Source organism: Sceloporus occidentalis, unplaced genomic scaffold, assembly GCF_023333645.1.
Source record: "Sceloporus occidentalis isolate IW3139 unplaced genomic scaffold, rSceOcc1.0.p SCAF_3, whole genome shotgun sequence".
Lineage (NCBI taxonomy): Eukaryota > Metazoa > Chordata > Lepidosauria > Squamata > Phrynosomatidae > Sceloporus > Sceloporus occidentalis.
Genome location: NW_028316983.1, coordinates 226181357 through 226195363, shown reverse-complemented (window position 1 = coordinate 226195363; position 14007 = coordinate 226181357). Strand labels below are relative to the sequence as shown.

General features: G+C 39.9%; 1 protein-coding gene across 5 annotated transcripts in view; it reads left to right on the top strand.

The window, feature by feature from the left end:
- LOC149317581 (syntabulin-like) overlaps positions 1-14007 on the top strand; it is a 59733-nt gene that overhangs the window by 30278 nt on the left and 15448 nt on the right. For all 5 annotated transcript variants that reach the window (XM_089517852.1, XM_089517850.1, XM_089517851.1 and 2 more), the window contains one exon: positions 2501-2701. In XM_089517852.1, coding sequence (XP_089373978.1) covers positions 2501-2701 — 201 coding nt within the window. The remainder of the gene's footprint in view (positions 1-2500; positions 2702-14007) is intronic.

Below are 14007 nucleotides of genomic sequence, written 5' to 3'. Positions count from 1 at the left end.
TTGGCTGTCTGTATTAGGCCTTAGTTTCCCCTTTTTTTCTCAAAAGGGAATGTACTGTATTATGATTGTTTCCAATCTGTAGGCCACTGTTTTGTTTTCCATATTTGTTGGCAGATTTTAGTTAAAACTAAAGTTGATTCTGTTTTTGAGGATGGTAGCAACTCTATTGATATGTCCTTTTGTTACCCCAAGGTCTAGCATCCATGCACCCCTCCTTCTTTTCAATATGAAACTGATATTAAAAGGGATGTGTTGCAAATAGCCATGAAGGTACCCCTTGTGCAGGAAACTAGCCATTTTATATAAGGAGATCTGGGACTATAGCTGGGGATCCAGGATGCTCAGAGTGGGAGAAATACCAGAGCACATAGCTAAGGATAGAGGAATCAAGATCGGAATCTGCATTATCCCTTCACTGATAGGAGTGATGGTGGGTAATAGACCTTGTCTTCACAAGTGAACAAAAAGCCAAGAACACTTCCCTCTAGAAGTGATATTCCTTTGTCCAGAGACATTTGCGCTAATGGTCCAGCCATTCACAAACTTCCCTTCCCATTTTTCTCTCATGGAAACTCTACTTTAATCCCAAATTCTGCCCTGGGAAAAGTTTAGCCCACTTCAGCATTAATAATTTGGTCTCACTTGAGGTCAGACAGACTTTTTGTCCATATCTTGCTTGACTCCTCAACATTGCTGGCCACACACAATCCTAAGGCAGTTTGCTGAGCCACTTCCATTTCACTGTGTTCTTGCCCCCCCCCCCCCCCATTGTAGCTCTGCTTTTGGAATCAGTAATGTATTGCTCTCTGCAAACCCTTAAATTGCTATCTGCTACCACCATCTATATTATTAGTTCTTGGATGAGTCCTTGCATGAATGATTCATAAATACAACTATGATTCATAAATAAAACTATTTTAGAACTTGCACTCTGGAGTTCTGTTTCTTGGAATCAGTATACACGGTCTTGATCCCCACTTTGAGTTCCCTGAGCCCTCTGGGCTGCTTTTAATTGAGTTAATAAACTTCCCCTGTTGAATATTAATTGTGGGTGCCCTTCCGGGACCCTGGCATTTTGTTCCTGGTGATTGATTCTTAATTGCTCTAAGTGCAGCTTTCACTTCACTTTCCAAAATTTGGGGTTCATTTTTGTGTCTTTCATTCTTTCATCTCTTTTATATGCGTCTTCTGTGTATTGCTTCCATAATTTTATTATTTCTTCTTGGTCATTTATTGTGTGCCTCTTCTGACATTTCACAGATGAAAACCAGGACATATGTGGCTGAGCTACATCAGAGTATAGTTAAGATGGCAAAAGTTATTAATGAGGAAGAACACAACTAGGAAAGGCTGCAACACTTTTCTTTTGGCTGACTCCACAGGGAAGGGCAAAGCACTTCCCCCTCCTGTACTCTCCCTCCAATGAATTAATTGACCACAAACTACTTTTGCAATTTGAACTCAGTTTGCACCAATGGAAGTAAGCTGAGAACAAAGGGATAAAATGGGAGGAGAGAAAAACTGGGGCATGTTAAAAGTAACCAAAACAGTGGGATGACAGAGGATTAATTGAGAATGTCCCTGCCAAACTAGAACAGCATGAAACCACTGGCCCATTTCCCGAGACAAAGGACAACAGCAGAAGAAATTTTTTCATGGGTTTTTCAGGCTATGAAGCCATGTTCCAGAAGAGTTTATTCCTGATGTTTCGCCAGCAGCTGTGGCTGGCATCTTCACAGCTGCTGGTGAAACGTCAGGAATAAACTCTTCTGGAACATAACTTCATAGCCTGAAAAACCCACAAAAACTATGGATGTCGGCTGTGAAAGCCTTTGACGTCACAACATCAGAAGAGTTTGGAAGTGTTACCTTTATAGTCTGTGACTCTCAGAAGCCTCACCTGAGTTAGGAGATTTTGGGGATTGTAGAAGCAACATTCCCAGGCTCAAAGGACCATGTTGTGAGGGGCATGTGTGAGAGTAATAATGGCTTGGACAAAAGGTCCAGCAAGGTACACTGCCCTTAAGCCAAATCTCCTTTAATAAAGTAATAATCTTACTTTATTACAATTATTTCATTATTGTTACTCCGTATTACAAGCAGACCTTTTTCTCTGTGTCAGTAGAACATATATCATTACTGTATTAAACAGAAGGAGATGAGTTTCAACAAACAGCTTCAATAGGTCTACTTTCATTTTTAAGTCTTCAGTACACTTGAGCAGGTTAAGGAATTTGGTGTGACTTTTTACAGTCCCTAGACATTCAGATAACCACCTCCTAATTGTGCCTCCTGTCTATCTTTAAACAGAGAAAGGAGGGTAAAGAATTGCCTCATGAAAGACAAAAGCCTGATCAACTAATGCAGGGTTTGTGTGCTTTCTTGGAAAACATTAGCTGTACAATGTAATGTTCCCCCCTCCAAACTGATTCTCTGCCCAACCTGGCCAATAACCTTTTTTCCTGCCTTTCTCTTTCTTTTTTTGGTCTTCTATTTTCAGACGACACAGGTTGCCCCAGTAGCCAGTCAGTATCTCCAGTTAAGACTCCTCCTGATACTGGAAACAGTCCAGTCAGTTTCTGTACAGGCAATGATGGAGGAGACTATACAAGAAATAAATTTAATTCAGGAACAATGGGGGACGGAACTCAACAATCGGCTCGATATAAGAAGGAAACAAAGACAAGCCTCATAAAGCCGGGTAAGATCACTTTGGATTTCTGCATGTTCAGATGCCAGCTTTGTTCTTGTTTTGCTTTTGTTTTATTGTCAAATTCTTAAATTACGTAGAACATCCATTTATACTAAATCAGATTACATAGTCTGTATTTACCATTATATGTAGTCTTCTAGATCTTTGTGTTTTAAGATGCTGCCTGATTTTTTAATAATGCAAATTTTTTTAAAAAAAACACAACTTGGAAATGGCATTGGGGTAAGACATAAAAATAAATGAACCATAATTTTATTATTTTTAAAATGATAATCAGAAAGTTAATAATGAACATGAAATGTTTGAATCTTTTGAGGCCTCGATGTAGCTTCTATCAAGCTTTCAAGACTTTGAATGAAATCCAAATTCATTTAAAAGCTACTATGATCTGCATTTTATTTTTGTCATTGTTCTGTCATTTTTACTTCATTTAGGCAGGATTTACTGCAGGGATAAATTTCTCTCCATTTAAAATGGTGCCTGCCAACCAACACATTAGTGCATCATTCATTTTACCAGTGGGTCTAGCAAAGCTTGGGAAGTTACTTTTAAAAAGGAAATCCTTATGTAACTCATTGTGAAGTCCCACAAAAGTAATTTGTTATCACTGAACTACTCACGCACCCAGACGGCTTGTTAGATAACATATTACATCACTTATTTCTTTTCATTTGTTTTCATTTCCTTTGGGGGCAAGGGAATCCATCTATGGAAGAAAATGGTGTAATATTTGAAATACTGTATTTTCTGGCATATAACCCATTTAACCCAGGAAAATCTTCTCAAAAGTTGGGGGTCGTCTTATACGCCGGGTGTCATCTTATAGGGCAGGTGCTGAAACTTCCGAGCCAGACTGGAAAATCTGCAGTCGCCACATATGTAACTGAAGGGCAGAGCAAGCTGCAGGCATCTGAGATGCCCAGGGTATGGAAAAAAGAGCTGTGTTTGCAATACCACTCCGATAGTCTTGGAGACAGGGAGGGCTGGGCAGGCAGGGAGAGCTGTCCAATCCAAGCAGGCTTTGTATACAACAAGTTTTCCTGCTAAGTACCTGCATGTCATGAGCATTTGAATTAAAATTACCATATTGAAATCAAATCTGATGTTTTTTTAATTTTTTATTGGTTTGTGTTGGAAGAGAGGTAGTCTTATACAGCGAGTATATCCCAAACTCTATATTTTAACTGGAAAAGTTGGGGGTCGTCTTATACGCCCAGTTGTCTAATACGCCAGAAAATACGGTATAAACTATTTAAAATGCCTCCAAGGCATTTTCGGCAATCAGAAGTAGAAAAAAAGTAACAAGTTATACAACTTGTGAAACAAAAAAAGTAAGTACATTGCCAGTAGTAACATTATTTTGAAACAATACCACTGTTATAATTCCAAGCTCTAGGTCTAAGTGCTGTATATGTAAAACTGGATCCTGCCTAATACTGTATATTTTATTGGTCTTATGTGCACTGCAGAAATAATGCAATTTGATGCCTCTTTAACTGCTATGGCTCAATGCTATGGAATTCTGGGATTTGTAATTTTCATAGAATCATAAAGTTGGAAGAGACCACAAGGGTCATCCAGTCCACCCCCCTGCCATGCAGGAAATCTCAGTCAAAGCATCCGTTACAGATGTCCATCCAGCCTCTGCTTAAAGACTTCCAAGGAGGGAGCCTCCACCACACTCTGAGGAAGGAGTGTGTTCCACTGTCGAACAGCCCTTACTGTCAGGAAGTTCTTCCTAATGCTGAGGTGGAATCTTTTTTCCTGTAGCTTGCATCCATTGTTCCGGGTCCTGTTCTCTGGAGCAGCAGAAAACAAGCTTGTGAGATATTTAGCCTCCTTTGACAGTAAACTTTAGTGCCACAACAAATTCCAAATCCCAGGACTCCATAGCATGGAGCTATGGCAGTTAAAGTTGTGTCAAACTGCTTTATTTCTGCAGTGCAGGTTAGATCCTTGATATATAGTTGAGTGACACAGTTGTTTGGTTCAGATTTGTTTGGATAGTAAATGTTGAAGAGATAACAAATTTGTTTTCTGCTACTCTAGAGGTTAAAATCTGATCCAGTCGATTGAAATTACAAAAGAGGAAATCATGACTAAACATGAGGAAGCACCTCCTGTCAGTAAAAGTTGTTAAAACAGTCTGCCTCAGAAGGTGATGGACCCCCATTCATTTAGTGTGTTTAAAGGGAGGTTGGTTGGTCATCGGTCAGTTTTAGAATTCCTGCACTCTTAGGAAGTTGGGGTACATGGTCCTTAGAATTTCATCCAACTCTATGTTTCTATAATTCTATGGAATAAAGATTGGATTCTGAATGTGAAAAATGGCCACATCCCACTGACAAGTATGCCACCTTTCCTTTGGCATGCGTTTGTAGAAAGAGCTTGCAATCTGTAGGGTGTCACTTGGCAAATAGTTTTATAAAATGACATTTGTAATAATGTGCTTGGATTGCTGCTTTTTGTTCTCTGTTTGCTGCAAAGATCAGCAAACTGTGGGGGGAAATAGTTTGTGTGCTGTTCAGACCCAGACACAGAATGTACTAAATTGAATAGTGCCTTTGTCATGGGAACAGTTGAAAGGTTTTAGATAATAGCTTTGCACTGACCAGTTGTCACATAAAAATGCTGTGTAGTGCACCCTTACTGGAGGTTAGATTGAAAGATAGCATTGCTCTGTTTTACTGATAAGTTAGACTTTTAGGAGTGTTTCATTTTTATTTTTCACCCCATATGATCCCTAATAGAAAAATCCTGGCCCTATTTTCATTTCTATTGGTGTTCTTAGTGGGCTCTTCTGCAACCCTTTATTTTATAGCATCTCTTGATATGTACAGCAGAATGAAAGCTTTGGAGAAATTATCTGTATGATCAAACATATTCTGGCTGTCATCTGAACCACTTCAGTTGATCTCACTCTGCAGACAGTTTTGCTTGTCAGTTCAAGGTGGTTCAAGATGGGTTGGAGGGAGGATGGCAAGTTCACAAAGTAATGTTTGTGAGAACACTGGACAAGTATTGATCTGAAGTATTAGTGAGAGAATTGGTTACATGTAGTGATAGTGATAAATCAGTTAAAGGAGTATTTCTTCTTGGGCCAACACTGAATCACCATTGGAGTCCCACTGTCCTTCCACATCTATTGCAAGGTATTTGCTTTAGAAACCCAAAATCCACATTAGGATAGGAACTGTAATACCATAAATACATATATACATAATACCCTTGTGTATGTGTGTCAAAAAGGAGAATGGATGCTTCTAAGAGTTGTGACTCTCCACTAAAAGTACAAGGCCATATATCAGTAGCTATGTGGAGAGAATCAGTGGCAGCTTCAAAAAAAGAAAATTCTGGTCGCTTCCAGTTTGGAGTGTGTGTGTGTGTGTGTGTGTGTGTGTGTGTGTGTGTGTGTGTGAAATAAAAGCACATTATTAGTAGGGTCATGTCCTCATATCAGGTGCCAATGTTTCAAAATTAGCCTCTGGACATGCCTATATTGTCATTTCTGCTTTATAAGGTCAGACCAGAGGATGCCAAGAAATGTAAGTTTCTGAGATCTCGAGACCACTTCATCAGACAAGATGCTACAAAGATAAGATTTGGGGGAGGTGTACAGACAGGAGGAAAAAACAACTTGGTGATGATGTTGGCATATAGCCAAAGTCCTAAAATAAGAAGAAGAGGCTGCAGGCATCAAAATTAGGTGCTGCTAGATAATATGGTTGTTTCAAATTTGACCTGGGTCTACCCAGAGGTGTAGAAGGAGGAATAAATAAACAAAATAGTGGTGGTTCTATCATTTTTTGAAGAAAAAAAAATCCATCTGATGCTCTCTGTAGGAGAAAGCCAGGTTTCTTTGCAGGTGAAATATAGAAGCAGAGATAAATGAACTCCTACCACACAATGCTTCTGTGTAGAGGAAATCAAGATTCACAGACACAGCTCCTGTTGTAGAATTGAACCCACACTTCCTGAGATAGAGCACCTAGAAGCAATAGCACTAGATTGGGTCATCAGACAGGCATGCTTGGGAAAGTGTATGCAAATTCTAATCTGTCTTCACTTTGTGCAACAGATGTGTAAAAGTTCAATAAAGTTATGATCATATATTTAACCCATGTGGTGGTATCTGATTCCTCCTACATCTCAATTTACTGTTTGCTCTTCTTGCTCCTCTGCAGAAGATGAAATTATTTTGCAGCCTGAGACAGAACAGCAAATGGTCCCTTCACACAAGCCACGTAATATCCAGGGCTAGTCTGGTTACTTCTGTAATTGAGGCAGAAAATCTTACAAGCACCCTTGATAAATTATGTGTATTTATAAAATAAATAATTGATTGCTGCACTTTGACACCCCAAACTCACTACTTCACCTCTGCTGAGTGATGTGGCTATCCTTGCTTGCTCACCTTTTTTTCCAATTAGACCTGTCCATTTTGCTTTCTTTTATGTCTATTTTTTTAAAGTTGTCATATTCTTTTAAAACCTCAAAATCTCTCTCTCTCACTCTTTTTTTTTTACAATCTCTACAGAAATCATTTCTGTTACAAATCGAAAAAAATGGCATGTTCATACAAAAAAAGAAAATGGATCAAAATTATTACTGTGATGTTGGCCTTCACGACACTGGCCCTGCAGTTTCTAGCCTTGGATCCTGCCACTTTCACCTTAGCACAAGGTCTCTTTTCTGAATCCTTCCTTGGATTTGGGGTGCCTGGGTTTCCAGTCACAATGAACTAGTGTGTGTTTTAGCTTTGTGTTCTTTATGGTAAGCATGACCATCCATTGATTCAGGGTGAAAAAAAAGTCTGAGTTATAGTTAACAAAATAACAAGAGAATTAATGTGGTTTATAATATAGTACAGTGGGGTCCTTGGTATTCTCTGAGGATTAGTTCCAGGATCACTCCATGCATATAAAAATCTATGGATGTTCAAGTCCCATTAAATACAGTGATGTGGTGAAATAGTGTACCTTATATAAAATGGTGAAATCAAGGTTTGCTTTTCAGAAGCTATATATCTTTTGAATATTTTCAATTCATGGATGCTTGAATCCATGGATAAAGAATCCGTGGATATGGAGGGCCAACTGCAAGTGCTTTAACAAGTTTCAGTCCTTAGATCCAACAATGATATTCAACCTGAGTTATGCCGGACCTTACTGTTCAGTCAGTTCAAACAGCCATATGCATTCATTCCTACTGTACCTCCCACTGTGAATTTTGGTAAAGTCTTCTTAGAAACTATGATCAGGTTCTTACATTACATTTTGTAACTCTGAATATGTATGGGTGTGTTGTGTGCCTTCAAATTGTTTCTGACTTATGGTGACCTGAAGGCAACCCTATCATGGGGTTTTCTTGGCAAGATTTGCTCAGAGGAGGTTTGCCATTGCCTTCCCCTGAGCCTGAGAGCATGTGGCTTGCTCAGAGTCCCCCAGCGGGTTTCATGGCCAAACTGGGAATTAAACCCTGGTCTCCAAAGTCAGAGTCCACCATGCCACACTGGCTCCTATATTGCAAAAATGCAATGCAACCATGTTAGTGAATTCTGAAGATGCACATCTATGAACCAGCAAGAGTGTTGCAGTGTGGATCAGGCACCTCTGGTGCACATTGGGTATTTTGATCCACTTTGGGCACTCCTAATGAGCACTGGGTACTTCTGATGCACATTGGCATTTCTGATGTACATCATGTGCTCTGGCGCTTCCTAGCTGGGGTCCTGATGTACATTGGGGAGTGCCCCAATGTAGGTTGGTGCCCATTGTGCATTGGATTATGAGTTACCAGTCACTCCACCATTGTACAATGGATGCCCATACATTGCAACATCATGACAGCTTTTTTTAATTAATATTTTATTAGAGCAAAGAAAAATTATTTAAGTAATTACAACAGATATTTACATTCTATTGTGTACAACAGTTCACATATCAATATCATCATTATCTAACACATCATCTTTTGTTTCCTTTTATTGTATTTTATTATATTTAATATTTTATACTGGTCAATGACCGAATAAAATTTTATTACTATTACTATTTAATATTTTAATTATATTTTATTTTCTCACCTATTTCTTTTTCTTTTCTTCTTCTTCAAGTAATCTAACACGATTCTCCTTTGTATATTATTCACCATTCATTCTCATCATTCCCTTCTTTCTCTGTTCTATTCTATTCTATTTTCTATTCTGTTCTATAACATCATGGCAGCTTCAAGGTGAATACATACATTGTGAAACTACTCAGTTCAGTTTTGTGCTCACATTTTTAGATTGTAAGCCTGAGGGCAGGGAACCGTCCAATTAAAAAGATTGTATGTACAGCACTGTGTAAATTTACAGCGCTTTATAAATAAAGGTTAATAATAATAATAATAATAATAATAATAATAATAATAATAATGTCATTTATGAAGACTTAAGTCCCAAGCAGAATGCCAGCCAAAGTCAATTAAAATTCTCATCTACTTTCAGTTCCTCCACTCTCTTTTTTTTCCCCCAGGGTCATAGTCTAGACTGTAAGCTCCTTGGGGCAGGATCTTTCATTGTTGCTGTGTGTTGTTGTTACCTAAAACAGTAACAATCATATAGAATTTCCATTATTAAAATCTGCCTTCCCCAACCTGGTGCAGTCCAGATTGAAAGATTTGAAACTTAATGAGCACTAGTTAGCACATACAGAGGTGGAGAAGTTTGCTTAGAATGAATGGTTCTGCCTTTTGGCGTCTCCTTTCACGAGGTCTTTGTGATATTCAATGACTTTTCAGCCAATTACAGCTGAACAACTGGAGGAGATAATACACAATAGCCATAACTGAAGAAATGGATATGCCTTCATTAATTAAAAAGCTCTGCTGAATGACAGTGAGTTTAAATCAAAAGAGCAAATCCAAAATTAAGGGACCGTAAACTAAGCCAGCCCAAAATATTTTGCTTACCCCCCCACCCCCAATATATATGTGCATAATACTGAAACCCAGAGAAGATATATTGGCACATGAGACAACTAATCCCACAAGTGTCTCCCTGTGTTGTTGTTAATGTGTCCCCTTCTCCAACATATAGCAGCAGCATTACAGGGTCTCCTTGGCAAGAATAATTGGTCTGCCATTACTTTCCTCTGAAATACAGCCCAGAGTGCCTGGTATTCTCTCTTCCAAATATTAACAAAAGCTGACCCTACTTAGCTTCCAAGATCAGGGTGCCTTCAGGGTATTTTGGCAGTTCTATCTTTCCCTGTATCTGGTAGTCAAAATACCATAGCCACAAACATAATAACTTAAAATTTGCTGCTCCTTATTGATGCCCCAAATTTGCACCCACTTTATTCTATTTCATGGAAGAATCCGACCTACCCTACACCGAGAGGTAGAGACTTTCAAGAGTTAGGCTTTCTGTCATGGATTATACTCTTCCCAATTATAGCACTTTATTTTCTGGAATAATTTTGCTCCTTAACACCAGCTGCATGTACATGTGTGTGTGCATGCACACACACTCAGAGACACACACAAAAAGCTGTTGGCGTCTGATTATATTGTAAGGCAGAAGGTGCTGATTGCTTGCTCTGTTCTTTGTTTCCTCTTCCACCTTCTTAAAATGGATGGTGCCCCTTTTGCCTGAACCAGCCTGCACATCATGATAACATGCTGCACCACCAGTTCCCAAGAGAAGGAGACAGAGAGATGCTGCTCATTTGCTGATAGGCTCCCTTTTACTCTCAAGTCTGTTGCTATGGAGCTGTGTAGGTTTGCTTACTTGACCCGCTAACTGGAGGAGTTATTAAGGGATCTGTCTCCATGGATACACCAGTATGAAACTATACTCTGCAGAAAGCATTAAATACACACATCTCTCTAGAAAAAAGAATAAAAATACCATTGTTTACGTACAGGAGTATAGACTTTCCTCATTCCAAAAGCTTAAGTAAACACATCATCCAAAATGTCAGCAATGAGAGCAACACTCTCTTAAACTTTTAATCTATCTCCTGTTTGCCACCCACCCACCCACCCCCCGACACACACACATACACTTGTTCTCTCTTGGAAATTTAAATCCTGTGGGATGATCAGCATAGACATTTTGATACAAGAATCTCCCTTGTGCAAATGTACTTATGTGTAAGCATCCTATGTATAAAAGCCAGAGCTTGGTAAAATCCAAAGATATTGCTGTGTTAGTCTGGGAAATCAGTATGCAAAGGGTTCTTGTGGCATTTTTGAAACTAATTGAAAGAAAGAAGTTGGTAGCTTGAGCTTTCGTAGACATGAGCCTACTTCCTCAGATGCATGGGGAAGTAGATTCAAGTCTATGAACGCTTATGCTACCAGCTTCTTTCTTTCAGATAGTCTCAAAGGAGCTACAAGATCCATTTGCATACAGAATGTTGGGGGGAGGCTATAAGTAATAGAACCCCCCACTGATCATGGTAACTGAAGGAAACTGGAAAGTGTAATCCAAAGAGTAATTTTTCCAAACCTTGTTAAAAATCAGTCCCAGTATACTGTTCCTGTGAAGCCATAAAATGATCTTAAAATGGGGGAAAGGAATGCATCTAAGCAGACAGAAGAAAAACTGTGCCGATGAAGAGGCAAAGATGTGTAGATCAGAACAAATTCAAATTTCAGTGGCTGCTAGTGAGATATAAGTAACAGGCTCACTCCCTAATAACAAGCTAAAGTAATGGTGGTGCTGACAGATGTAGAACCAAGGCAGAGTCATTGGGAAGCATGAGAGAGGTAGCAGCATGTTTGAAGTGAACTCATAGTCATATTGGTTATCTCTTTGCTCTACCATTGACTTTAGCAGGAGAGAGAGATTTTTCTTTTCCACTGAGATCTGTGGGCCTGATATTGCATAGCTCTGAATGAATTGCAGCCCTTAAATATACTGTAGTTTGTTAATGCTCAAGTTTCCTGAAACTGGCAGGCTTTCACGTGCTCAGGAGGGGGGCAGGAAGGGTAACTGGTGACATGAGATCATTTATCAACTGGTGGGCAACCAGCCATCTAGAGACATACTTGATTTGAAATAGTCAGAAATTGCATCTAAGTAAATATTATTGTTGCCTGCTGGAACCTTAAAAGAGATGGGGCCCACTTAACTTCCTTAGGTCTACTTTGGCCCCATTCCCACTGGCCCATTTGCCCTGGATGGAACTGGACAGATCCGTGTCCCCCCCCCTCCTGAATCTCTCTGGAAGCAAGAGCCCACTATCATTTACCTTAATCGGGGTAATTTACCCCTCCGAAGTTCACATTTGCGGTACCGGTTTAAAATGAAGGCTTCTTTGCTGTCAATCAAATTCACTTCCGCTTTTGTCAAAGGTGATATATCCTACAACCATTGCCCAATGGAATGGGTGCTTTTCCCCCTCCTTTTTTTAAAAGGCTGTGTGCACATATTCTGTCAGATTTAAAAACCTCCAGATGTGTGTGTGTGTTGTGTGTAGCAAAAGCATTCACATATTGCATCAATTTGCCAAACTGAAAGGGAAACATTTGTAACATTCGCATTGTAGCATTCGCATGTTACACACACACAAAAATAATAATAATAATGAAAAGCCTCTTGCAAAGTGAAGTGCCCTGATGGGAGCAAGGAAATGAAAGGGAAATGTAGCACAAGTACACACACATTCTATCTATCTGTATCACCCTGTAGCAAAAAGCATTTGCATAGTCTGTCAAAAAATAAAAAATAAAAAGAGAGAGAGAAAGCTGCCTATGAGAGGCAGACATGTTCCATTCTCGGCTCTCCCGCTGATCATCCCTCCCCTGAACTGGACCCTTTCTCCAGCTCCATCCTCCTCTTCCTCCTCCTCCTCCTCCTTAGCCCTGATTCTGCCCTTGTCACCCTTGTCCGGCTCCTTCCTTCTCCTCTTCCTCCTCCTTCACCCTGATGAAGGGGAGGCATGTTCTGCCCTCTGCCCTCCCTCTGACCTAAATCCCTCCCCTGAATTTGACCTGATCATGACCGGGGTGAAGTTCATATTTTCCAGACCCGGGTGTTCTCAAAAGATACAGCTTTTACTCTGCTTTCAAAAGACCCATGCCAAGGGGCATTTGCCCCTCAACGGGTGTGAAAACCTCAATTTCGCTTGTGGAAGGATCGGGGCCAATATTAACTTCCCACGGTTCATCCGGTTTCTGAACCAGAGTAAAAGGTAGTCTGAATGGCCCCTGTAACTGCCCTGGCTCAATGCTAGGGAATTCTGGGAACTATAGTTTTGTGAGACATGTAGCCTTCTCTGTCAGAGAGCTCTGGTGCCACAATAAACTACAATCCCCAGGATTCCCTAGCATTGAGCCAGGGCAGTTAAAGTGGTCTCAAACTGGATTATTTTTGTAGTCTGCTTTGGACCTTAGTTGGAAAGCCACCCACCAACCTACAAAAAAGAAAATGTAATACTTCCCTGTTCTGTAAAGTGCTTGCAAAAGGACCAGCTTAATTTCCCAGAGTGGGAATTCATGATTCTATGCAAGAATGTGCTTTGATAGTATGTGTGGTACTGTTAAAGGGGACTAAGATATGAAAACCATGTGGTTCATGAGAGGGAAAAATAGTACTTTAGACTGCAGCAACATCCTTTCCACTTCACTGATCTAGGATGACACAGAGCCAACAAAAATATGAAACTGGTGCCATAAGCGCTTCGCACAATCTGCCATTGATTTTGAAATATGCAAAAGGCTGACCCAGAGCATGGCTTTCAGCTTGTCTGTTTACTTCTCTTTTTTCCCATCTCTTTCTTTGCTTCCCCCCCCCCCCCTCCACAGTGCATTCCTTTTCAAGATTGATACAAAAGAAACATTGCACTTTTGTAGAGTACTGCAATGATTTTTTTCTTAATATGGGAAGAATGTGGTTATACTTACTGCTGGCATTGGTGGTTTAAGGCTATGCAGGACCAGCCCAAGACACTTGGCTGACTGAATCAAAGAACTGATTCAAGCTGGCAGTAAAATCTTATGTTGTCTCTGGCATTAAGAGAGTAACCTATACCACAATTAAGGCAGCAGATCATTTTAGGAGGGGCATGCCAGGCACAATTGTGTATTCTAATGCCATAATACAGCTATTACCCCAACATCTATCACCTGAGATAACCTCCTCATTCTTCCTCATAGTAGGGTTAGCCCTGTCTTTACTCATTTTAAAAGCCTATTTGTTGTGGAATGTGAGAGATAATAGTGTATCTCACAAGCAGAAGGTGAGTAACAACTAGTTCCACTGCCACCACACATATTATCCGGCAGAGAAATAAAGCAAGCTT